The following is a 27,620-nucleotide window of genomic DNA, read 5'->3' as shown; positions in this document are numbered from 1 at the left end:
TCAGTTAGGCGAAGACAAGTAAAGAAGTATATCCACATAAAAGCCAATTCAAAAACCCGTAGGTAATTGAAATTTAAAAAACAGTTAATGTAAATCTGCTGAATTCAAATTTATTGACCAATATCACTTTTTTTGTTTTTCCTTGTTAGAGTACCACTTCCAACTTGCACGTTATTGTTAGCCGTATTTGCATCTAGTTTTGGCAAGTCTATAAAACGAACGTTCCTAGGAGTGTAGCGAACTCTTCCCATTGGAGACCTGTTTAGGCTCTGGTAGCTCATGTTTGGAGGGATCTCCCCGTTGTTGTTGGGAAGCACTGGGATCCTTTTGATGACGTTGAGTTTCGATTGAGTGCTCCTAGTTAGAGTCCCGGTAGATGACCCGCTAGGCGAAATAGGACTGTGGGTATGAGCGGGAGACACTTCACCATTGCGACTCCCAAAAGAGTTGTACCCAAAAGTGAAACTTTGATTCGAATTGTTCAAACTGTAATAAGCAGGTTGCATTGCCGAGTTAGGAAATGATCTTTTTTGATTGGTCGGTGTCGGAGCATACGCAAATGTTTCTGAGGCTGCATTCCAAAGTGGGGAGATTGGATTCCCGTTGCGTAATTTTGCACTCGGAAATTGATTTCGATGTTCAGGCGTTCCTGGTTTGAAGGTCGAAAGTTCGACTGAACCAGCGTGACTACGGCCTCTAAGAGTCGACGGATGGTGTCCCTGACTTGAAATGTCGAGTGACATCGTTGATTGCAAAACGGGCGTTTTGTAAGTTGGAAAATTAGTGCCGAAACTATTTTTCCGTCCAACATTATTCAGAAAACTATTAGGTATCGAGTTTTTGCGAGGTTGCTTCATAAATTGCATGTTTACTGTCGAATCGTACATATTTTCCATATTTTGCGGGTGTTCCGAAACTATTTGGAAGTCTCTATTTTCAATTGGATTTTGAAAACCGGAAGGGCTGTGCAAACCTGCATTCGGAACATCTCCGTTTTCACTCGATTCATGTTCGGAAGAATTAAGTTTGTACGATCGGAAGTTGTTGTTGTTTTGAGAGAAAGACGAATCACAGGAAGGGTTTAGACTATTCGGTGACAGAAGGCCATTCGAAATTTGGGGAGGGTTGTTTTGGTTCATGAGTTCATTAAGGATACTGGACCCTGTCAGAATCCAATCGCGTTTCGGAACCTCAGGTCCAATGGCTTCGTCTGAGGTGATTGTGAACATATTCTGAACAAGTTCCAAAAAAAAAACAAATAAATAACTCAAACATTAAATTATATCACAAATGGAATGAAAATTTAAAGAGAACTACATCCACTGACAAATTTACAAAAAAGTACATTTAAATGAAGAATAAAATGAGCTTCACTCTTGAAAAGGAGAAAGCTTTTACAAAAAAATAACACTGTTTGCCTCAATTTTTTTAAGCTCTAATTTTTAAGCTGATTTTTTTAAGCTCTAATAGAAATTTTCTTTCAAAATTGAGGCATTTAAAGTGTTTCAGAAAGCATATAGGAAATAAATTAAACTAATTAGAATAAATTAAGTGTTTTAAATTAAGGCTTAGAAGTTCGATTGTAGAGCGGCAGTTCAAAAAGCTTCCAAAGGTTAAGGTTAATGCCATCAGGTTAGTTTTGAAAGCAGGCTGTGAGTTTTGTTCAAACTAAGGCGTGATCACATCCACATCAATCATTCTAAAACTAATTCTAGTTTCTGAGCGTTCTTCAAAATTGGTAGTCGCTCCAAACTTCATTTTTGTTCACGCTCATAAAAGCTCGTTCAGATAGACCCAAATATCCGATTGGTAACCAAGCCTAACAGATTCTATGGCGTTTTAAAGGGTAGCAGTTTTAGAACTGGACACTGGGCTGATATATCGGCTGAGTCGCATTCGAACTGGAGTCTGAGTTCAGAAGAGGTCGGGAACTCTGTGAGTTGGACCTGAAAAAAGCGCCGTTGCTGTCTGTCGGAGATGGTGCGTAATTAGTCGTCGAGTAAATGGGCACAGTCGGGGAAATACTTCGTTGAGACCCGTTTCCATAGCTTCGTTGGGACGCCAAGATTGCAGGGCTGAATACTGCGGGCATATGGGGAGGCATGGGGTTGAAGACGGGCGGGGTGGGGGGAGCCGGAAATCCTCCGCTGTTTCTGTTGGATGTGGAAGATATGGTTGGGTAAAAAACTGGATAGTTAGTCTAGAACACAAACGCAAGCAATAACTAAAAAGTTAATATTCTTCCCACTACTAACTAGTGCAAACCAACAGTGAAGTAAACTATGTATAAGTGTTGCAAAGGTGCAAGAGTTAATTTTGTTACATTACCATTCACGTCGATGTTGTTGAAATGTTGTGTTGAAGAACTTTATTCAAATTTCACATACCCAAAACAGTTTTTAGAAAAAAATTAGCCTCTTTGAGAAGTTCGATACAAAGAAATAATGGACAAGACAGAAAATCTGAGCAATTTCAATCGCACTTATATTACCTAGTGTTAAGGTACAATATAGACGCATCGTAAAAATATTTTAATACAAGAGGCGAAGCGGAGTTTCGAACAACTTGCGATACAATAATGAATGACTATGATTACCAGCAATTTTTTTTTAAAGGACAAAAAAATCCTGGAACAAAATTACCTGCCCCATTAGAAACATTACAAAAAGCTTTCAATATGCTAAAAGAAACTGAACCTTTCTTCGGGACCCAAAACGACGAAAATTATCAGGCACGAAAATTAGCAGGCACGAAAATTTTTAGTTTCCACAAAAAAACAGGTCCCGACTGGAATCGAACTTCTGGGATTTTTTGTCTCAAGCATGGGTGTTACCACTGCACCAAATGCTCAGAGTACTCCTTGAACTTATAAGGAAAACAACTTCCAAAAACTTTTAATTAACAGTATGAAAAAAAAATCAAAAAATAGCAAAAAAAATAGGCAAACTTCTTGGAACTCAATTAGTTGCCCAAAACCGGAATGCGCTGATATATTTTTAGTTGGAGTTAAAAAGCCAAAATTTTAGATAGATCTGATGCTACGGTAACTAAGCCTACCAAAAAAGCAGACAAACAGAAGTCCGACAAAGATTTTTGGACGCGCGGACAATTTTCCGCTTGCAAAAAAAAACAGGTCCGGCCGGATTCGAACCTGGCCAGATTCGGTTTGACCTATTGTTTTATAGACAGGTGCGTTAGCTCTTCGCCTCATTGTCGAATTAATATCTGACTATTGATTTCTTATAAACCAAAGGTAAAATGATTCAAGTGATTCTGTTAAACTAGTTGTCAACACGAAAAAAGTCAATATTCCGGTTTGATAACGCTTGCTAATCCCAAACGTAACTATTAATATACTAATTAACATAAACTGGGAAAGCTAAGGAAAGATGGATCAATAAGGAACAAGGAGAAGGAAGGTGACAGAAATCGGCCGGAAATATAAACAAAAACAGACGCTAATTATCATTTCGTAGAGCTAAGAGCCACAGAAGTTCTTTTCCTATTACCAAGCGTGATCAGAATGAGTGGAAGTGATTTACCAAAAAGGTGGAATCTCTGTGTGGTCAGCACTCTGTAGAGAAGAAAACAACAAACTGATAGAAGTTTCCGACATAAATCTTGAAATCTCACAGCAGATGCCAAAAGTATTCACCAGCAAAACAAACTACAACTAAACAATTTTTAACATCTTCCCGGTTTTGCGCCTATTTAACCTATATGAGTCTATAAAATGACTTAATTGAGTTAATTGATAATCGTTAATTAAAAAAAAACCCGAAAAATGAGAAAAATTGGACTGATATCTGCATCTGTTTTCAAAGTGAATGCTACAACCACTTTACCTTTCTAAAATTGCCCCCAACGCCGGGTACTTTATTTGCACCCCGGTAGAACGGAGGGTAAATGTACTGCGGAGCACAGCTGTGTAGTAAAAAGTTGGGCGGAGGCTGAGGTTCGAACTCACGCCACATGCCTGGCGCCCCATATATCGTTTGAGAAGAACTCTGCAAGTAAGCGAATTGTCTTAACAAATTGCACACCATTCAAAACACCTGATGCAACTTATTTCAGTCTTAAATGCAAAGTTAGTTGTTAAATTTAAAAAATCCGTTAGATTTACTCTTAAGTTAATTAGTCAGAATCAGCAAGCTAACAATTTCGAGTTAACACTTACGTCTTTTTGAACTTCTTTTGATAGAAAAACACGGAAAGGCCAATTTTATCCAAAAAAAATACATTTATTTAGGAAATAGTTGAGAAAAATAATGCTATTTTAATCAACAAAATAGCTTGAACGATAACTTTCAATAAATCTAAATAACATAACTTTCAAAAGAATCACATGAAGTTAATGTTACCTTGCATCCGTCATCTATGCTGTTGATGTCATCTGCCCTGCTTCCGAAGAACGAGCCCCCATTCCTCTGGTTGGCCACCATGGTCGGGTACATTTGGGGCGGGGGAGGGGGAGTGCCTGAGCCCCCGTTCATCAGCATGCCGTCCATGTCTACGTAGTCCTGTTGCATCTGCATTTGGGAGGGGGGCAAGTGTTGGTTCATTATGTGGTGAGAGGGAGAACTCACGTTCAGTCGATATGAGGGGGGCAAATCGGGGGGCTTCTGGTTGACAGCCTGATGTTTTCCTCCTGTAAAAATAAAATAAATTACACAGATGCGATTAGCAAATATGAGACAATAAATCAACAGAAAAACGCAGACAACATTAAATAAGTTCAAATTTTGTTTTATTCAGCAATGAATGCGTTTGAACCTCTGTTTGAAAACACAAATTTATTTGAACTAGAGTACTGTTTTATAAGCAAGTGACGCAGTAAGAGGTGACCAGGCCGAAATCAAAACAATTTGGTAAGGATTGCTTTTAAGAAACTGTCAAGACATGAATCCTCCTAAAGTTTTGCTTGTTTCAGAATTCAAAACACGTTCCAAGTTCTGATTAGTATACTATAAATCAAATGCAAGACCATTGTCAATGATAGGTAACTGTTTCCAATCGAAATCTGCTTCTATTAAAAAGTGTCAAATGACTCTTAATAAACCAAATTTGATAGTTTTCATTTTGTTTTCAGAGAGCAATTAAAATTTAGATCCCAAAAAAGCAGTGCTTTGAGCGCTCAAAACTTCAGAGCTAATTCGAAATCAGGAATGTACCGAGCATGTTTATCATGAGTTCGTTGAGCGTTCAAAACTTCAGAGCTAATACGAAATCAAGACTGTACCGAGCATGTTTATCATGAGTGAGGTTAATTCGCCTTAAATTGCTGATATTCCCCGATTTATTTAATCCAAACCGTCCTAGAAGATCCCAAAGTTGATAAAACGTAGCAAGCTCGCCCGCTGCGTATCATGAAAACGCTTAAGAAAAACGTAAACGAAAGGATTTCTGGGATTGCTGGTCGGTAGCTGCTTATAGCGAGGCTTCAAGGGAGAGGCTTCTTGGGTAGGTAATCTTTTTAATTGCAGACCAGACTGTACCGCCGTTTAAATTCGAAGTATACAGAGGAAAACTGCTTTTGAGGTTGAATATTGGTTCGAAGCCGTTGGGCCAATTTCAGAAGGATTTTTAGAATTGTTGAAGTACTTCATTGTTTCCTACTGCCACATGGCTTGTAACGAGAATTCAAGGGTAGATAGTTGTCGATCATTTTACAAGTGAGAAGGTGTGTATAAACCATTGACTAACTTTATAGCTGCTCGGTTTTTGCCCAAAAAGTTCAATTACAAATTCAATTTTTTCCACGGTTTATTATTTTTAATCTCAAAAATTCCGATTAAAATTCGATTGAATCGAAATCACAAGACGCTTTAACCTCATTCATCTCCGTGTGCGAGAGAGAATAAGTGAGTATTATGTAACCAATTAGACGAGGTTCTGCAATTGACTTTGACTGACCTTTTGGACTCTGTTGACAGTAACAGATGAGAGCAATGACGATGGCGAACAGCAACACCAGCAGAGCCCCCGCCACACAACTGCCCATAATGATAATGGACATCTCATCTTGCGGAACCACTGAAACAATTACATCACAATCAGCAACTGCAAATTGACTAACACATTCCATTCTGGAAACTATGTCTTGCATTGTATTCTCTAGTGCCACATATATCAAACGTTTCATCACCAAACAAGTGATGTAAAACTTGCCTAACTTGAAAGTGCACTGAAATGATGTATGAAACCGAACAACTAAAAAATAAGACAAAGCGTTCAAAAGCTTTTTGATGTTCTAGTTTTTTTTACACAACCTTATTTCACTGCAAACAATAACTTCCACGCGTATTTCAAATGCGTCGAAAACCAAATCAGGATATTTTCAATTTTTTTAGCCGTATTCACTCAATACTCAATCATCATGATACAAAGTTTCAAGAAATTCGAATAGAATCCTAAACACGACAGAAGCGAACGCCCGAAGTGACCCCTTTTGGTACTATTTTAGAACGCCTTTTTGAGCTGACAGACCCTAAAAATTTTCTAAATGTGCCTTTGGCGCCAATATGTACAAATTTGGAGGGCGAGCGCGCATTTTTTTTGCTCAAAACTCCCCAAAGAGTTTTTTTGCCTGTTTCTGTAAAAAACCACCTGCAGCGCAAATTTTTTCTTAATCGAAATAGGATCTTTATCGTGATTTAATAGATCTTAAAAACTAAATATGGTCGACCTAAAAAAAAGGTCGACTAATTTTCACAAAAATGAAAATCCCCTATCCCGGGAAAAAAATTTAGATCCGCCCCTGTGAAATTCAGCTTAGATGAAAGAACAATTGAAAAGACCTATCACCAGCCTATTGGATAGAAGTATGAAGCAGCTAAGAATGTTAGTGTACAACAGTCGTCACGAAAAGCAGATCGATTAATGGAACAACATTTAAGAAACCAGTTATAATTCTATGCAATATAAACTTCTAAAACTTCCAAGTTAGACGCGTTTTTTGTTTACGTTTTGTTCGATATTTGGTTTTCTAAGCGGTTTCTGTTTTTTCTTACCAGACGCTATTTTGTTCGTTGGGTAACTACTTCCTGCAGCTGAAAATTCAAACTCCCATTTCACTTTTAGTTTGATTAGGGCGAATTCAATGAACTAAATTGATGTTAATAGCAGGGAAAACTTTAACCAACCAGTGAAAAGCTAGCATTTTTTAAACATTTTTAAAGCTTTTTATATGAACAGCAACTATACTTAATTCAGTTTTTGTTTCTAATCTTTTCTATTCTATATTTTATCAACTTTGATTTTGTAATTTATTACAACGAATTGATGATTGCTAAATTCAGCACAAAAATATTTTAAAATGATTTAAACAACTGATTCATCTGAATCCTAATCAATCATTCTGTTCAACATGTTTATCCATACTACCACCCAAAAACATGTAAACATTAAGACTATTAAGTTTATTTTTTTTATTAACTTCAATTTATATTTCTGAAGTTTTTTTTCAGTTTTTTGTTCATACTTACACATGGACTGCATGAGTGAGACAGTGGCGGTGTCGTTTCCGGCGTGGTTGAACACAGTGCAGTTGTAATCCCCGAAGTTCTCCTCTTTCAAGTCCAGAATGGTGAGCAACAGAGTCCAGCTGTCATTCAACTCACGCTTCTCCACTATGTATCTGAAGAACAACATCAACGTCATTTAGGGTGTCATGATTGTCAAACGAAGCAATCTTTTCCATTATAGCCCCTCCGCACAGCCTCGTAGCAAAAAAAATAAAACCCCACCACACCGTCACTTAAGTATTATGTGGGGGAGCTAGATTTCGAATGGGACTATACTGGGAAAGACTCATAAGAAGATCATTCGAGTGACATTTCCAACTTAATTTTTTTTTTCATATTTTTGACTCAAAGTACTTGTGACCAGGGGCGGATTTAGGGGGGGGGGGGGGCGGACGCCCCCCCCTCAGGGATTCGACCCCCTGCCGACCCAAAGGGTCCCCCCTTGATACTTTTTCAGAAATCCATTTTTGGCGGACCGACCCTAAAATTTTTCTAAAGGCGCCTTCGGCGCCAATATATACTAACTTTGAGGGGGAGCGCGCGCCAAAAAAAACGCAATTTTTTTGTCAAAATTTTTCAAAAAGTGCCCAAAAACGGCTTTTTTGACTGTTTTTTCAAAAATTTGCCTGCGGCGCAGAAAATTTTACCAAAATATGCGCAAAACAGTGCTTTGGGAGAGCTCGGAAAATCAATTTGGTCGACCTAAAAAAAAAAAAAGGTCGTCAAAATTTTGGAAAATTTTTCGAAAATCCGCCCCCCCCCCCTCGAGAAAATCCTAGATCCGCCCCTGCTTGTGACCCAAATGGTACCACTTACGGACAGATCATATAAACTTTAAAAAATTTTATCCTGAACGTCTCATAAAATCTTTAAAAACTACAGTTGGCAAAAAATGTTTTGAAACATTGGATATGGTTAAGAAAGACCTGAGTTTAATGCATGTGCCACGTCAATTGCTTAGATGCCCTCTTCAAAAATAGGCGTGTGAATAAACTAACTTGTTCCTTTACGAAGCTGTAAGGAACTATGGCGTAGAGGTAGAGAGTTTTTTTTCGCCAAGGAGTTTAAATGAGTTATCGTATTAAAAACCAAGTGGGCGTCATTTGGATTCAAAAAACAGACGTCATAAACAGAGGCGAAGCGAAGCTTCAGACCACTTGCGATTCACACTAGCACGGTAAACTAGTCGACAAAATATGATGACAGTCACTAAGTTGAAAAAAAAGGAAAAACTGGATCTCTCAAAAATTTCAAATCACAATTTGCCTCGAACGAAACATATTTTGAGAAAACTAGGTAAAAAAAACAAAATCAAGTGAAAAATTAGCTTGAAAATTTTTTAGAAGCAGTAAGAAACCGGCATTTCGTAAAGTAGTCGCTAGTTGAGCCGAAAAAAAGCCAAAGTCATAAAACTTGAGCTTTAAATAATGTCTGAATGAAAATCTGTGTTAAAATAAAATACATTATCATGCGAACGAAAGAGAAAGAAAGAAGAATTTATTTCTCATTGTTAATGGTAAATATGCATACAACGAGAATTTGAATATGAAGCATCAGAAAAAGTGAGGGGGCAGTTAACGAACCCAATTGGGTTACAGAGCACTGTCCGTTTTTATCAAATGAAAGACGAAATTTGAGATCTTCAAAGACAAGGAAAAATATATAAATCTGAAAACTTAAAAGAAAATATTGGAAAAATACTCAAGTTTGAATAAAATAAAGCAGCAGATTTTAGGCATTGTCTAGACAGCAATATGAAGTAAATAAGCCGATATAATATATGCAAAAAAATATGCAGAAAAAAAACTATGCAAAAGCGGAATTGTTATTTTTAGAATGTAGCCTGAATTTGAATTTCAAATAGAGGAGGTATTTGAAATCAAAGATGCTCGAATAATTTCTTTTGCTGAGCAAGTCTGTCTAGCTGGGAATGAACTGCTGAGTTCACGGGGAAAACCCTAGATTCAGTTTCAATACACTTGCTCTCGCAAAGGTGAAGAAATATTTGAGAAGATCTATTTAAATACTTAAGCAAAAAAGAACTTTTGTAAAAAATGAAAAAAAAGAGCTTTACAAAGGAAAAAAAATTGCCGCATATAGAATTCAAACCTTCGACTGACAGATTAAGAGTCTAATGCATTGTCATAATGCCATATTATTATGCTGCCTTCCAAACACTGGCCACCAAAAAAGCGGACAAAACGAATGCAAATTTATGCAAATTGAGGAATTAAGTTAGTGAACTATGATAAATTTGTTTAGTAAGTTGTGCAAAAAACCAACAATATAGATAACTTATCATTGAATGAGCACCAACTTGAGCAAGCGCAGAAGGTAATTCGGACCAAGTTAACATCCTCCCCCCTAAACACGTTTAGCGGGGAGGATGTTAACTTAGTTCTAAGTTGGGAATTTTCAGCCAATCAGAATCGAGCGTTTTACATGCAGCGCGTAGCAAATTTAATTTAATTTAAGCGCTGGGGTGGAGGATCTTAATTTGGTCTATTAGGAGGGGGGGGGGGGGGGAGGATGTTAACTTGATCCGGTAATTCAACCTATAAAATCACCTGTATATTCAATCTATAAAATAAATATATAGAATAAAAAAACTGAAATTTTGAAATCTTATAGTTCATTTATCTTACATCTTATTATGATTATATTTTTTCAGGAATTTATACGAGCAAAAAAAACAGAAATTCGGTGACTGACCGAACACTACAATCGAAAGCTTGCTTGGGTAATGAGCTGCATTTCAACCATATATATATTTTTTGAAAAAATTCGATTTCCAAAAAAACTCAAATTGGTTCTTTCCACTTTCATATAATTTCTGCATGACTTAACTTTCAATGCACAGCATCCAGCTACCCTTGGTTTATTCTTGCTTTTATCGCAAAAATTCCTTTACTCTGTAGATTTTTTTGTTCTGTATCACGCGTTATTTAAACTAAATTTCGGTAATTGCGAGAAATCAAAAATCTTCCTGCGACCAAGGGTCAAAATGTGCAAAGCCAATATTTCATTTTTGTGCCAAAACTGAGATTCAATTCGGAAAAAGAGCAAAACTTCAAACAAAAACAAAAATCTCAACCGCTGTTTATTTTTCCATGCCAGACCACATGGCTCAATTGAGCTGGCTGTTTTAAAATTGTGTGTAGGATTTACTAAGCTCGCCATGACGCCCATTTTAGGGGAAAATCCTACTTTAAGAAGAAGGAGTCTTTGTTGTTTTATGGTCGAGCGGACAAGTATAAGAGCTCGAATTGCAATGAAATCCAATAAAATAATCAAGAGCTCATTTCCCTCGTTTTTTCACTCAAAAAATCACATGACTAGACATGAATAAACAAATAATGGGAAATGAATGAGTAATATGTTACATGCTGACTGTTATTGTACAGGCGTTCAATTTTGTTCAGTTTCTTTGATAAATCTGTCAAATTTTGCTTAACACAGTTAATATTTTATGCACGAACATGAAATAATTTATACAAACAAAATAGCAAAAGTAATTATAAAAACATTCAAAAAATTTTGGTTTAAAAAATATTTTTTACGAGATTCCATTAATTGGACACATTGATTTTGATTCATATTTATGCATGGCAGTTCATTTTTTAACAGGCCCGTCTTCAATAATTTCATTTAGTATGATGGAATTTACTCTAATTATGTAATTAAGCCCAGGAAGTCGCTTTGACAAATTCCCGGCGTGAATATTTCTTTTGTTATTTTTATCTCCTACTCCTGGATTAATACATGCATGCACGCCGAGGGATAAAAAGTCTTCGTATTTGAATAGATTGTATTGATTGTATCAGCGCACCTAGCCTAATCCGTTTTTTCCTTTATAGGAAACTTGGAGGATAATTCGATTGATCTAAATCATACTGGCTAACTAGAATACAGATATTTCATTTATGATGGTAAAAAATTAGAATTTCAAAGTAATATATACAAAGTATTCAAGTTCTAAAACTTGAACATCAAAGATCAAAGTCTTCAAAATTTCCAACTTGAACACGAGTACCATTTTGTCATTCAAAAAAATTTGGAAACATTTTAAGGAAAAAATCCCTTTGAACTTTTTTCAAAACTACCGATCTGTATATTTTTTCTGGCGTGATCAAATTTTGAAATTTTTAAGACCCTTCAAAATCATCTGATCTTTATTGATCTTTTTTCTTCATAAGCAACAGTTCATGTGCAAGAATCTGATTCCAAGATGAAATCTAGATCAGTTCATAAATTATTCACACTCTTCAGCTTGACTTTTTTCTTTTCACCCACACATGTTCCAAGCAGATGGTTTTGAAAAGCGGTCAAGCAAGCGAAGGCAAAAGGAGTCACTTTTTTATGGAAACTCGACATTTAACGAAATACTATTCTACAAGCTCTATGATTTTGATTCATATTGAAGTGACCTAATTAAGCTGCCTTTCTTAACAACTGACGAAAAATTAATTTTCAATTTCGTTTTTTAATCAATATTTGAATACTTTGTAGCCGCGTTTGTAAATAATGTCTGACATTTGTCTTTTAAATTTATGAAATTGTCACCAATATTAAATTCAAACTTCACAAAACAATTCAACTTTCACGCTGATTTAATAAAAGTAATAAAAGAGCGCCAAAGTACCAAAACCGAAAAATTTCATAAAAATAAACCTGTTTTCCACTTGAAACAGATTACCTTCACTTCTCGAAAGTTCTAAATTGGCATGAATCATTCTCAATTTGAAAATTAGAGTTTTATCACTTGAGTCTAACTACTTAATATTAGAACAAGGGCGAAAATTCTCAATAAAATATAGCTGAATATCAGTTCGTCCAGCGTTTGTTAGTGTTTTCCCACAATTTCTGACAGGTAAACCTGAGGATTAAGAACTATCTTGGCATCTAATTCCGATTTATTGCACTTGCTAGCATGTATTTGTGACACCGCTTACAAATCCCAGCCGGAGAGAAGAAACAGTAAAATTATCACCATATACCTTGTCCCGTTAAGAGAAGAGTTCTAGCTTGACGCGTCCATGCAGCAATATAAACTTGTCCGAATTAAGTGCTTCAAACTGTTTCGAGTTTAGTTTCAGCTGAAAATACCGCAACTGAATAAAACCCAATTTCCCACATTTTCCTGATTTAGAATAGAAGCCTACAAAAAGACAAGGCTCTGTTTACGTATAAACTTCCCCTATTTGAAATACAAATCCGGTTCTAGAATTGGATCTCAGCTGAAGCTGAAGGCATTTATGTTCTAGAGGTAACAAAGCGTGAAACAATTTACCATGTTTTAGACAGCTTTCAGTGACTCTTCATTTTTAGGCAGCCCAACAATCTCGACCAAAATCCGCTAAATTTGATTTTCAGTTCGCAGTTTATACAGTAAACAGTAAAAGACGTCCTTCAAGAAGGCCAATTTACGACTTTTGAAATGAAAAAATAACCACGGGCAAAAATTTCCCGTTAAGTTTTTGCCCCAGATGAAAGCACTATCTTCAGTCTTTTCACATGTGTGAAGTGAAATAAAAAGTGTGTTGAAACCTAGATTGGTAAAGTGTGAAACAGCAGCGGCGATAAAACCACTGGTTGAAAGTTGTTTATTTGTATTTGAGTGTGTATTATCATTGCTCTTTGATAGACAAGAGGCGTAGCGGAGCTGAACAACATAGAGGCGAAGCAGACCTGCACAATCCAAGCTGACTAAAAGAATATGAGGCGGAAATCTACGTATAAAATATATTTAAAAAAACTACATCTACAGAAGCTTCATAAGCTCGTCTCAAATATGTTCAATTTGAGGAAAACACAGTTGCAAAACATAACCACCAGCGTTCATTAAGCATTTGGTATTGCTCACCGAGTGTTCACTAAGCCGAAAATTCTTGGATGAAAAAATGCAATAAAAATTAGCTTCTAGAAAAATAAAAATTGACGAGGTAAGTCGCAGCAAATTTCGTCTGAACATCAAAAAGATTCCGACCATTTTTTTCGACACTGAGACAACCCTTATGAATTTTTTGGAATATTAACCACGACCAATAAGAGCTTTACACAAAGGCGAGGCTTTGCTTCGCAAACACTAGCGAGAACACGGCAAAGGCAGCTATATTATGTGCAATAAAAATTAGAAATAAGCCTCGAATCAGTAAAAATTCGGTTACATCTCGGATTCGATCTCCGACAAATAGCGACCTAGAAAATATGAGTCTCACGCACTAACCACTCAGACAAGGACGCTTAATGAATCACAAACACTAGTCACAAATAAAGCAGAGAACAAGTGGTATGAAATTTCCAATGCTACAGATAGTTATTATAGCAAACGTGCTACCAAATAAGTGAACAATTTTAATGAACACATTCATTTGCGAGTTGGGTTAAACACAGTAGCGAAGCTTCGCACACGCTAGTGAGAACACGACAAAAAGGAGGGGGTTTGAAGGTGTTGAGGTTCCAAAATAAAGCAACTTCAATTTGTTGATTTGTAAGAAAATTTGTTTAGGGCAAAAAAGTCTTGCTTCCAATTACAATACACTAGAGCTCGCAGCTGAAATTAAGTGTTGTTTCCTTGAGCCACAATACTAAAGAACCCATAAGTGAGTTTTTTTTAAAGATTGTCTGTGTTTTACTATCGATTTAAACTGGCTTGTTTAATAGCGAAGCTTCCTTTAACACAAGATTGCTTCCAAGAAAAATCATACTCTGGCCAAAACAAAACTGCTAGACCGTGATACTTAAATTCCCGTGAGAGTTTTGAGATATTTTAAATCACTGGTGCCGAAGGTCAGCGCAGCGGAGCAAGCGCTTCCTACAGATCAATACTGCGTTTCAAGCTTTGCGAGTTACCGCTGTCCTTAATGTTTATTGATTGCGACACTACATTATATGAAATTTACATCTGATGGGTTGCTGACTCACTTGTTGACAAATTGGCCCTCCTCGAATTTGAGTTCGTTGTGTTTCCAGTACATGTTGGTGGGTTTGGTCACTCGCGTGCTCACACTGCACTCCAGCGTGGCCATGGACCCCACTTTGCTATACTTCTTCCGGTTCGCCAGCAGAGAGGGGGGACCTGGAAGTATAGCAACTAATTTATGCATGACTGCGACGCTTATGAAATCTGCATAAAATTTTTTGATTGTGTTTATAAACTTACTTCTTGATTAAATATTTCAGATTGCTACTACCATTCCTAAACTTATGCCATTATATTGTGAGTTCATATCAGGTTCCTATATTGAAATGACGTCAAGATTTTAGGGATCTAAAAGTCGTTTTTAAAATTTGTTCGATCCACTTAAGATAGCTCGATGGGTCAAATATCTTGAAATCTAGCGCTAACCAAACACTGTGACTTTTGCTGTGGTCTCTGCGATGTACATATTAGTCACTACAGCCCTGCAAATATAGACTCCAGAGGAACTGAACCCGGCATTATCCAGAATGAGAGTGGGGCCATAGGAGAGCACCCTGTCGTAGCCCTCTCTCAGCCACTCTATCCGGGGCTCAGGATGTCCATCCGCTTCACACTCCAGCTTCACCTGGTCTCCCATGATCACTTTGTACTCCTCGTTCGGGATCTTTGTGAACTCGGGCTTGCCTGTCAATTTTAGAAAAAAAATACACTTAACGAAGTAGAAATTGTTGAAGAAGCATTGTGGCAGTTACCGGTAGCTGAGTGGGAGTACGGGGGGGGGGGCTTGATTCTCTGACCACCCAAAGGTTCCCCCCTTTAGTGCTATTTTACGACATCCGCTTTTGGTTAACCAATTTTAAAATTTTTCTGAAGGCGCCAATATACACTTCATTTGAGGGCAAAACACATAACTTGGTCAACACCTTAAGCCACTAAGCCCACCCTTCACCCCGCAAAAACATGACTTGAAAAACTCTTTTAGAAAGCTTTCTGCTAAACCGTTTTTTTAATACGGAAAAATGAAAAACATGAGATCTTCACATTGGTCTTAAAAAGAAGTGAGTTGGCTCTTACGAATGAAGTTCAGTTTCGCACTGGCTCTTGCGCTGCCATATGCATTTCTCGCTTCACAGGAGACCATTCTATCCTTATGTGAATCTTCACTGATCCCTGAAGCAAACAACAGCAAAATTAATGAACAACACTTCAAAGTCCATGGGAAGCAAAACACATCAATAAAAAAACTGAAAAACATCAAATAGACAACAACAAAGATTTCACTTAATATTGATAAGAGAAATTTGCAATTTTGGATAATATTATCATATGACCTCGAATAATAGGAAATTTCTATGTAATAGAATTGAATTTATTTGAAATCCGGATACTATCTGCAAGCTTTCCGCTAGTATTTCAGATGATTGCTCATGCATAAAATTGTTTTCTGTTTGTATATTTCCATATATTAATTTATGACGAACAGATTTTTCTTTGCAAAAACATATTGCTTTGAAACTCAAAATTTCCAGCTTTTTATTTTAAAATCTTGGACAGCGAAAACAAAAGCTTTTACGAGCAGCTGTAAGACTGAAAGGATGAGAGATTATGTTCAGGTGCTGGAAAAGTGTTCAGTTGGGATAAAAAGGAGTTCACACCGGTTTCATTATTCATAAATCTACTTGCAATTAAGCCGATTGCATTGAAAAAGATCGATCAGATTAATAATTGTTTCTTCGTCTTTTGCGAAGGGTCAAAGACTCAGACTGATTGGCTCAAGTGCTTTTTTCTATCACAACCCAAGTCAAGCTTTTTTCTGCCCTTTGTTTTTCAACTTCATACGGAGAATTTCAGCTCTCATGGAGAATTTCAGCTCATTTATGCATCTTAGATGAAAAAATTTTCTTGTTCAACAAAAGAATTTCAAATCTGGTTTTGTAACAAAACAAAAACTTTTGATTAAAAATAGCCTTCCATATAAATTGAAAAATTCCATCAAATTTGAAGCACTGCTTTGCTTTAATAATATACTTTTTAAAGTTTTTGTAGTAGATAAATAAGTGCTGAGGTTTTTTCAGGCTCAAAAACAAAACACCTCTTTTATGATTGGCTGTTTGCTTGACATGAAATTGAGGTGATACTGACTTACCTGTGAGTATGAGGTTGTTAGACTCCTCGTTCTCAATCATTTGGTGTCCCAGATACCACCTGAAAGAGCCGACTTCAGGGTTCGCATCCGACCTGCACACTGCAGTAACCCTATCACAATCCTCCTCAATCAACTGGGGCGAGATGTCCACGTGAACTATCGGGGCATCTAAAACACACACTCACACTCACAAACTCTTTCAACTTCATAAGTATAGTGAAACATAAGGGTTGACAATTGATTTGTGATCACTAAGTTGCACCACTTGTACTTAGTGACTGATTCATGGCCAGCGTGCCCAACATTTAAAAAAATATATAACTTGAATTTCTAGGACACCAAATATGCTTTTTGCTTACTGTTTTTAACGCAAAATCAAATTGGTGTCATTGCCAATCGAAACTTCAGATGGTTTCACGCATAATAAAAGCTCCAGTTCCTTCGTTTTTTGTTTTGGGTCATCAAATTGCAGTTATTGCTCAGCTTTGTACGGTAAAAAGGATTTTAAAACTAAGAAAATTCAAGATATAAACAGAAACTGCAGACAAGGCACAGTTTTGACTTGGAGCCTGAATTAGTCTGACATCACATCAATGAAGCTAATGATACTGGTAAACTAACGCCACATTTGTTTTTCTAGTTTAACAGACCACTGGATACCAATGTGAATGACATAAGAAAAATTACTCACAATTTATTGAAAAATATTAATAAAAAAATTATGTCACTTGTTAACAAAAGGATGAACAATTCGTCATGGTTTAGACAGTGTGTCTGTTTTCAACCAGGATGAACTTGAACAGTTGTTGTTTTTATTAAAAACTTCAAAAAACATAAATAGACTTCAAGGCCAATCTAGTTCTGCAATGAGGCTCTCGAAAACACTTGACAGCGTTATGCTATTCTTCACTTTCATGAAAAGTCATAAATTACATGTAGGGGTACTGCATAAAATGTTGGTTTGCAATGCAACCGTCCCACAATGATCCGGTCATTGCGAATTAACAGTTCACCTTGAACCTCATTGGTTCAGTTAAGTATAAACAGTTGTTATTTAAAACATAAACCCATGTATCCGAATATGAATAAAAAACTACAAGCCAACTATTATTTTAAGGATGCAAATCGCACCAACTTTTCCATTTAAAAACACTTCAAATATTAATTGCCCTTCGCTGCAGGTAAGCTCATGAAAATGATCATGATACAATCTCATGATGAAAATGGGGAATCATATACGTTGCACTTGCAATTCTGTCCCCCTTAAAAAACCGTACTATCTTCTTTGTATATCCCATCATCATTCACTAATTATGCATGCATACAGACAGGTGGAATTGTAGGAATGAACAAAAGGACAAAATAGTCCAGCAAAAAATCTCCAGGCACTTTTAAGTCATACGGGCAATAAACACGAGAAAACGGAAAATTATTCCATTTAGTGCTGAACAAATTCCCCAATTCCTTTGAAGTCACGCGCCTGCCTCTGTGAACAAAAAAAAAACAAAAAATAAAACAGTTGTACAGTACATCATATCAAATCACTTTTCCATCCCTTTAATTTTGCACAAGTGCAAGTGCAAATATGCAATGGGAGCTAAAATACATATCAAACGGCGATGCAGCAAAGATTATCTGAGTCTATGAAATATTAAGTAAAGCTGAGAACTTTCTGCGACAAAGGGAATTTCCCAGCCAGGCACTGTTTCCTACTGAATGAAAGAGAACTCTCTCAAGTGAACGAATTAATATTGAATGATCTAAGCAACCGTCCTTTTGAAATTTGGCAGGTGCAAGTTTCAATGGAGACAGAATTTTTTTTTTGAAAAAAAATCTGAAGCAACTCGCTGTAAAAATAAACATTAAAAAGGGTTTTGATCAAAAAATTTAAAATTTATTGTAGTCATGTGAAGTCATTTGTCGTAGACACAAAAATCCGAATCAATTTTGATTGACTTTGCTATACATAATGAATTTTGCAGCTAAAAGTTTTTTGAAAAACACTTAATTAAAATTGATTGCGGCTACGGGGATTTGATTTTTTTCCAGGGCAGTAAAAAAAACAATAATACTTTTGCTTTCAAGGAGGAAAAAATATTACGCAAATTTTAAAGCGGCCGTAAATTAGATCCGTAAAAGTAAAAGTATGAGGACACAAAGTCTATTTAGTGCGGTGCTCAAAAAAAATTTATAGACCTGTTTTTAAAATAATATCTTTTTTTAAGAGTTCGCTACATTACAGCGTATAGCTAAATAAACTTTCAAGCCATGGAAAATATTGAAATAGTGGAACTAATCACTTGTTGTCTCCCTTCGAAATAGAGAACAAAGGTGTTGTTTTGTGGTCCGTCCTTACAGTGTCATAGATTAGATTAGAGGTAAGGGGGGAAGGGGAAAGAGCGTCTAAAATGTGGACTAGGGGTTCCAAGGATGCTCCTGGAAACAATAAGAAAAGGGTCGGAGAGGGGGACTAATTGCTTTTGGCTTGGTCAGTAATAATAAACAGTTAATCGGACTCCATTTGAAAAGAAAAAGAGAAAAAAGGTAGTCGAAGTCGACATAATCAGCTCAGATAGAATAGAAATTTAATGTTCAAAGAAAGGAATTTGGAAAAAAATTATTATATATTGTATCGACCTACAACCAACCATGTTTCAGAAAAAGCTATATTGCTTACCAAAAAAAATACCGTACAATCTCTCAATCAAAAAGCCCTGAGTTTCGCAATTGAAAACTGAAAATTGAACTGAAAAGATTATCAAAAAATGGGCTAATCCAGCGGTTAAGGTGTCACAATTTGAGACTAGTACCGAATGTTCCTATTTCATTTCGAAGGGGCTGTTAAAAGGTTCGAATTCTACTAACATCGGACGTTGAGTGTGACGGAGTCGTTTTTGAATGCAACGTCGGCGTCATTCTTGGCCTTGCACACATACACTCTCCTGTCCTCTTCCCTCGCAGGAGTGAAGCTCATGATACTCGTAGTGGAGATTAAACCATCCTCTAAACAACACAAACAACAGGTTATTGCATCATCGACACTGGATTTCAATAGTATCACTTTTTGAAGAACATTTTTGCTAATTGGTGGATCGAACACCAGCAGATATCAAAACTTCTGGTCTAGTAATGTTACTCGCTACTCATATTAGTCTCGTAATAGATTTTCAACCTATTGTTGTTATTTATCGTCTCATTATCGCCTTTTATTTAATTCGAGGGTTTCTCTTTTTATCGTTTTTTATCTTCGCTAAATCTAGCCTATTTAGACAACGGTAAAAGATACTTCCTGTTACTATACCAGAAACTAAAGAACTGATATTATATAATCCTGTTCTGATTTGTGCCTCCATACTCCACGTTAAAAACAACTTGCATCTTAACCATGGTCTATGACTCATAACCAGAGATGTTGATATTAATATTGACCAGAGATAATCTTCTCTGCAGCTGGACAAGCAGAAGTGCACTGGAGATGACAAACTTCTCATAATCCCTACCATCTCAAGAAGACAACAACCCTGAATTCATACTACCCTCCATCAGAATCTATATACCATATCTATATACTATAAGTCAATGACGATACTACTAATGTACCAATCGTCTCGTATCTGTCACTTGAACAAATATTAAGCACTACTTTTGCAATTTGACCGACAAAAGTTTTTTACTGCTCTGAAACAAACAATCTATTGAAACTTTAGAACAATGTCAGTTCAATTTGTATTGGTTTTTATTGCTGAGGCAAAAAGAAATATCCAAGTGTCCATGGAGCCTAAACACGGGCGTCAAATATCCAATACTGAATAACATCTAAATCCTACTATTGTTCAAACAGCATCGTTGTCCAAGCATGACCCATAAAGCGATCCTTAGATGCAAAAAAGGTTGCATCAAAATTTTTTGCGCGAAACGCGGCCGAATCTGAACAAGTTTGTATCTCCGCCTTTTTTATGATGCTTCTTTTTTGTTGTTCAAGAGCAAGGCATCAGTTGTCAGATCACAAACCGAGAAAATCATGCATGTCCAAATAAAGTAATTACACTATAAACTAGCAAAAAGTGTACAGTAATTACATTAAAAACTAGCAAAAAAGATACAGTAATTACATTAAAAACTAGCCAGAAGCGTACTGACCGTTCTTTTTGGTCTTAATCTCGAAGTACATGTTGGGATTGATTTTCAGAGAGTGTCCTTTGTCGTCCTCCCACACTATGTCCGCCTGCGGGTAACTCTGTCTCACTTCACATGTGAGGTTGTGTAACTCCCCCGCCTTCACCTCGGGGGTGCTGCTGCCACGGATGATGGGGGGACTAGTTCCCACTGCAACACAATAAAAAACTATGAAATTTATTCACAGATCATTATCAGATAACCAAAATTTTTTGAAAACCTCAATTTTTATATTGAGAATCTTGGATCTCTTAAATTTTGAAATCTTAGATTTGCTTCAAAAAAACTGAGCATAAAAGAAATCAGAAGACGACAAACTGCATGATTTTGAATGCACTCTTCAAAGGATCATTATGAGGGACCCTCCCTGATATTAAAACCTGACAGCAAAAATCAGACAAGGGTCTACTATACCTATGACGTTTAGAGACGCCACTCTGCCTGGCGTGTCTTCAACCACTTTGATGTCGTACTGGGCGTTACTTCCTGCCGTGTAGCTGCACAAATACTCCCCTGCATCAGACAACTTGGCGTGGGGTATGTTGACCTCAAACGAATTCCGCTCCTCGTTGACTGAAACCCAATCGAACATCAGAAAAAGTAACGACCAAAAAATTTGGAGCATTAATTGACGAGTAAAAGACTCGTGCTCATGTACGAAACGGAAAACAGTCCCACACAAACTATGAAAAACTTATTCATAGTTATCGAACAAAATTTACATAGTGTGTTGTATGGGAATGTTTAGCAGATGGTATTTTTTGATAACAGAATATCTCAATCAATGTTGGATCCTCAAGGATGTAGTGACCTCAAGGAATCTTGCAAACACTATCCAATAATACCGCATATGGTGAAACACACAAGTACCATTTTGCCAAAGTATCACCAAACCACCCAATTTTTTTGAAGTTTTTGTATCAAAAAACACTTGTTAAAGAGACTTGAGTTCTCTGATGGAGCTCTGCTCATTCGTACTTCAGTATATTCTGCATTTTCGGATAATGTTTTACTTACTAAACTGAAGAAAAAAAAACAGAAACTTAGAGGAAAATTGCATTGCGTAAGTGAGCCGAATTTGTTTTTCAACAGGATTGTTTTGCTTTTAGAAAATCAAGATGTGTTCTACTTACAATCTACGGAGACGCCTTCTGGTTTATACGCAATTAAATCTGAGACATATCTCTTGTTATTCGGGAACTGGATGACCGCATGGTACCTTCCCTCTCCAAATTGCAACATAGCCCCGTACTCACACACGAATCGAGCACTGTCGTCCTTCTTCACTATCGGCTTATCGAATGCAGCTCGTGTGATCACTTCGTGTTTGTTATACATCTTGCTTGTATCGCCTGAGAAGTAAGCCGAACAGAGACTTAGCAGAGATAGAAGACAATTCCAGTTAACAGTTAAATATTTGTCATAACCGACACCGAACATTTTGACTTTGGCAACTTTTAAATTGATACAATACGGGAAAATAAAAAAGAGATATAGCACAAATTTTGTAAATTTTGACAGAATGCGGAAAACTGTGTTTTTGATATTTTTGTATATTTTAATGGTACTCTAATTTTTCATTCAAAGGTAAAGTAACGCGCGTGTTTATTTCCGGGGTACTTTCCTAAGTCTGATTTGAAGAATAGGAAAGAGATTTCCAAATTGGAAATAATCCTCTAAATTACCCCCTGTGTACCGAAATTACCATTAGTCAGCTTTGAGCGAATAGCAAAAAACAATAACGAGTACTTTTGTTAATTGAGGCGACAATCAAGGCTTTGAACAGACTTTGTTTACAGGTAATTGTTTAAAACCATTTTCATTAGTGGATTGGGCTGCCAACTTCGAGACCCTAACCAAGCTTAATTGAAAATTTGTGCGTACTTGAATAATTTTGAGTCTAGATTCTAGAACCATGCAGCAATAATTAGACCTAATTTTTGGTCGCAAATGATGAGTCGACCAAAAGTTCATGTAACGCAACATAAAATGAAAAAAATGTACAGGACAGAAATATAGGAAAAAAGAAAAATTGAATTTGAAAAAAAAACGAGATCTTTTCAATTATCTCTTATGGTTCGTAATAAAGAATAACCACCCTGTAAAGAATTAAATCAACGGTTAAGAGTACTCATTAAATGCCGCATCAAAGTGACTACTTTAATTGCGCATGCTAAGCGGCACGCATGCAAGTCGCTACACCCCAAGGCGAATAGATAAAAAGATAAAAACAAACAGCCCGAGAACCTGTTGAGCTAGCAGCACATACTTAAGACTAATTTTTAATGTAAAAGTGAAAAAACTAGCACAAAACGCTATTATTTTTTTGAGATATTTTTGAGAATTCAAGAAAACTGAAACCATCTTTATAATTTGTCCGGTTCCCCGTTAAATGCCAAAAGCCTGCTTTGACGATATTGTTGATCGCAACTGCCAACTGCCGAGGATGAATGACATCGAACACTAACATTTGTCAAAAACTGTTTGAGATCAATGTCATAATGGCAACTTGGATTTGAAAAATTAGGTTCAGAATCAACGTTTATTGGAGATCAAATACCCGAAACGTTTGAGCCCAACCAGCACAAGGGTTCAATTTTGACTAAACAATTTTTATGAATTCGATTAGGCTCACGAAAAACTATATACGCTGCAAACTTCTTCAAAAGTCGCAATTATTAATTCGCTTATTTGAAAAAATATTTTTTTGTGCTGGAACTTCAGAATGGAAGAAATATGTCGTGATTGTTTAATTGGACTGTTGGCTGCAAAAATTTTGGTATACTAGAAACTTTCCAAGATAAATTATTGTTTGAACCATTTTGAGTGACTTCAGATTTGGGTGTTTTGTCCGCGCTATTTCAGGTACCATCACTAACGTCAAATGGGATAAATTATAGAAAAAAAATGGTTGAAGTTTTCATTTTTTGATCAGTTTGATCTGCGATACTGAATGATGACTGATACCAATTAGGCTAGTTACTTTAAGGGAGAGCATTAAATTGATTAAATTAAGCAAAACAACTAAATTATGCGCTGTTAGTGCTTAGTTTTTGAAGTGTAAACTTTTTCCAGTTTTTTTATTTTGACAAATGCAGATAAGTATCCGGTTGTACGAGTCCGGGCTCATTGCACAGCAACCAGTCTCAAAGAAATTGAATTGCCAGTTGTGTTATCCGCGCTTTATTGCCAAATTCTATGACGCTCAACGCGGAGGCACATTGTAAAACACTCCGTATCAGATATTCGAATTTTTCTTAAATATCCAATCGCCTCAGAAAACAGTCTGTTTTGCAATCATTATGCTGCCTATTTGGGCACATTGAACCAAACAAACCTTCAATCCCAACTCATGAGGGTTTAAACAAAAAGAGTAGAATGGTGATATATTACAATAGGTGGCAGGTTCAATTTCAATAGCTGGATTGCTTTTCGTTATACTTCGCACATTAATTATAATTTGCTTCAAAAGCCAAATTTTCTAGCAAGTAGATCGAATCTTTTTTCAATGGTTTTTAAAAATTGTATGATTAGCAATTTTCCATACATTTGATGTAGGCAATTGTATGATAAGCATTTTCGGTGTGGGGAAATGTAAGATAATTATTTTCGGTTTATGGAGGTCAACCTGGGGAAGTGCGAAATTTTCATCTTTGAATTGCATTCCATTTGGCAGAGTAATGTATTTACAAAAATATCTTAAGAGCAGTACATTTGATTGAAAATGAAATGACTATATTATGCATTATAGTTCTGAAATTTAATACATGCATTATACTCAAAATTACCACCTATTGTAACATATCACCCAAAAAATATCTAGCTTTTATTTCAACTCAATCAAAAACTACTGTAAAACAAGGATAGCCGGTTACTGAGCAAATAGCACAGAATGCTCCGATCATAGTCTTAAAAAACACAAAAACAAGTTGTTCTTTCAAATTAGTGTCGTTTTTTTTCCGGCTTGGTGTGATAAAAAAGGATGTGAACAAAACACTTAGGCATATTCGTCATTACACTCAAAATTACCCCCTATTGTGACATATCACCCAAAAAATATCTAGCTTTCATTTCAACTCAATCAAAAATTACTGTAAAACAAGGATAGCCGGTTACTGAGCAAATAGCACAGAATGCTCCGATCATAGTCTTAAAAAACACAAAAACAAGTTGTTCTTTCAAATTAGTGTCATTTTTTTTTCTGCTTGGTGTGATAAAAAAGGATGTGAACAAAACACTTAGGCATATTCGTCAGCCATAGTAACAAAAAAAGCAAAGTGGACAGCAGTTTTTGTAAAATCATTTAAAAAATTTCGCCGAGAAATTCAAAAAATAACTTCATTCGAGTGAAATTAAGTTTTTACGGCTTAAATTAAGCATAAATAAGCTATTTTAAGCCAGCTTGCTTGCTTTACTTGCTCGAAGTTAGACGAAAAATCAAAAATTTCAAACCTATTTTTCTCGCCACTGGGAAATTTTAAAATGTCGCTCGAATCACGACTGAAAGGGCTTTAATATGATATATCACTCAACTCACTCCGACAATTATTCCTGATAGCTGATTTTCCGAGGAAAACAAAAAAACTAAAACACACCCGAATACAAAGTTCCTGTCCATTTTTCAATGGTCGGAACAAAAATAGGGGGGGGAATGAAAAATACAGCTGTTTAAAACAGAGCTTTAAGTTTTGAATGTGACAAATCTGGACTATCTAAAAATGATTTAAAAAATTGCATTGATACCTACAAGAAGCGAACTATACCATATCAAATTTGTAAGTGTAAATGAAAAAAAAATTGGTCAACTTAAAAAAAAAAACCCTTTTCCGGAAGAACTCTTGATTTATAATATTGGTTAGAAAATTTTTGTCAAACATCATTACGCTGCGCATTAGCGTCCCAATAAACCCGTAACTTCCGCCAATTAGCTAAAAAAACATAAGCCGTTCCAGCAATCAATAAGACATCGGATAAAGTTTTAAAAAAATCATTTTTTTGCCAAAGTTTCTATTCATTTTTTCAGTTAAAGGCAATTGAATAAAGTATTAAGCTCCTAAAACATCGAATCCGTTATAGCTAAATTAATGTAAATTGTATTAGAATTGAATTCAAAGTTCAGTATCATTCGTAAACTTTGCGTCATTTCAGTCTGAAAAGTTTTATTAGACAACCTTTAAGATATTTCTGGAATCTGAGTAACCTTTCGAAGGGCTTTAATATGATACCACAGTTAAACCGTACGAGCTTTATTTGAAATAGTCAAAATCAAACAAGAAAAAAACACAAGCTAATTCACAGTTCCTTCCGATGAGTTAGAGCGACGCGGTCATAATAATTAATTTTGTTGTATGACAGCTTATAAGAACTCTTCTTAAATCTACGGTATTAACCAAAAAATACGAGAACAGGATGTTACTTGTAAGTTCCAGCTAGCCTTTTATGCTCTAAAACATTCAAAAACACACAAACAAGAGCAAAATCAAAGTAGCCGGCCAAGAAATCCTGAATGTAAACGCAGAAAAACATTAACAAATTGTCTCGAAAAAAATATCAAGAAAAACGCTAAGAAACTGGCTCACAAGAGTACCCGAATGCTGTTTAACTTTAAAAACATGTTCCTATCAGACTCATTTAGATTAAACAATTTGAAAAATCATCTCAAAAACATTTTGCTCTGAGGCAACTCTTTCTGGTTGTTATTTTTAAACTATATATCTCAAAAAATCTAATGACTCTTTTGAATTAATTTTTTCAACACATAATTACCGAGAGGAAGAAGAGAAGATATGAGCTGGATAATGGCAACTAATTTTGATAACTCCCCATTCATTTTTCCACGACTGAAGACCCCTCAAGAACACAGCATAAAAAGGTATAAATAACTAAATTTGTAAGAAAACTGAGATATAATTTACTGGAACTTCAGCTTTATACAAAAACTGGATCCAAATTTAAATTTTGGGGTTAAATTTTATGTAGCTATTGGGTTTTAAATTACGTTTTATAGAAAACTTGATAGCAAGCTGTAGCTGGGTTGTTTGTATCTGTATGCCGTTATAATCAGCCTTAAAAACGAGAATACGTCGTTTAAAAAATTTTAATAAAAAATCAACAAAATAATGAAGGAACAAGCGGAGTAAAGTAGCGTTATTTTATTTATTGAATAAATTTGATATACTTTTATTTCTTTCTACTCTCTCAGTCAGTTGCGTAAGTATTTTATTTTCTATTTCTCTATTTGGCTTTAGCTCATTTAAACGGTCGGCATAGTATTTCAGCAAATACTGCGACGCAATAGGCTGGAAAATAAAGGAAGACAGTGGACGGAGAGTTGCGAACAGCGGCTGTTTATTTTCAATTAGGGGAAGGGGGAGCAGCAAAACAAAGAATACGGAAACATAAAAAAATATCAACAAACTAGTCAAGTATAAAAATCATGCTATAACTGCCGCACACATTTCAGGGATTAATGGAATGAAAAGAACACGAATCAACACGCAATGAGCACAGAAAAAAAAAATATTTTTTAATGACAGTCGCTGACTAACAACATTAATCATTTTTATTCGTCGTAAGTAGACTGTTTTGCTTTTGGAGGGCGAATTTTTTGGGATATTCAAAATTATGTTCATGCATCATCGTTTATTTTGGAAGTTGACGTTTACGCCAACTTGCTATTTCTTCCGAGTAGGGGAAACTACTTTTTATTAGTTTGCTATGGCGCAGAAGACAATTTATAAGCAATATATCACATCAGATTCTTCGATTCTTTTAAAGGTTATATTTTCCATTTTTTAAACAATTTCATGCCAACTAATTTGGTTTTCTAAAATCATTCGCTACAGTATTTCTT

General features: G+C 35.9%; 1 protein-coding gene across 6 annotated transcripts; it reads right to left on the bottom strand.

Moving 5' to 3' along the window:
• Positions 1 to 101: 101 nt before the first annotated feature.
• Positions 102 to 27,231, bottom strand: LOC134841138 (kin of IRRE-like protein 3). 6 transcript variants are annotated; one of them, XM_063856931.1, is made up of 14 exons: positions 26,534 to 27,231; positions 21,901 to 22,119; positions 21,182 to 21,340; positions 20,732 to 20,917; positions 19,457 to 19,594; positions 16,592 to 16,759; positions 15,520 to 15,615; positions 14,872 to 15,129; positions 14,448 to 14,601; positions 7,485 to 7,636; positions 7,011 to 7,049; positions 5,914 to 6,033; positions 4,362 to 4,648; positions 102 to 1,232 (listed from the first exon to the last, which is right to left on the bottom strand). In XM_063856931.1, the coding sequence occupies exons 1-14, from the start codon at positions 26,595 to 26,597 to the stop codon at positions 111 to 113; spliced, it is 3,162 nt and encodes a 1,053-aa protein (XP_063713001.1). In that variant the 5' UTR covers positions 26,598 to 27,231; the 3' UTR covers positions 102 to 110. The 6 variants fall into 6 exon arrangements, with proteins under 6 accessions (XP_063713001.1, XP_063713000.1, XP_063713002.1 ...); XM_063856933.1 differs by lacking the exons at positions 102 to 1,232; positions 26,534 to 27,231 and adding exons at positions 1,468 to 2,200; positions 3,846 to 4,007 and having other exon boundaries at positions 21,901 to 22,488; XM_063856935.1 differs by lacking the exons at positions 102 to 1,232; positions 26,534 to 27,231 and adding exons at positions 2,215 to 3,574; positions 3,846 to 4,007 and having other exon boundaries at positions 21,901 to 22,489.
• Between the last annotated feature and the right edge of the window lie 389 nt (positions 27,232 to 27,620).

Source organism: Symsagittifera roscoffensis, chromosome 3, assembly GCF_963678635.1.
Source record: "Symsagittifera roscoffensis chromosome 3, txSymRosc1.1, whole genome shotgun sequence".
NCBI classification, from domain to species: Eukaryota; Metazoa; Xenacoelomorpha; order Acoela; family Convolutidae; genus Symsagittifera; species Symsagittifera roscoffensis.
The sequence above is the reverse complement of the archived record's forward strand: the minus strand, read 5'-3'. Positions and strand labels throughout refer to the sequence as shown.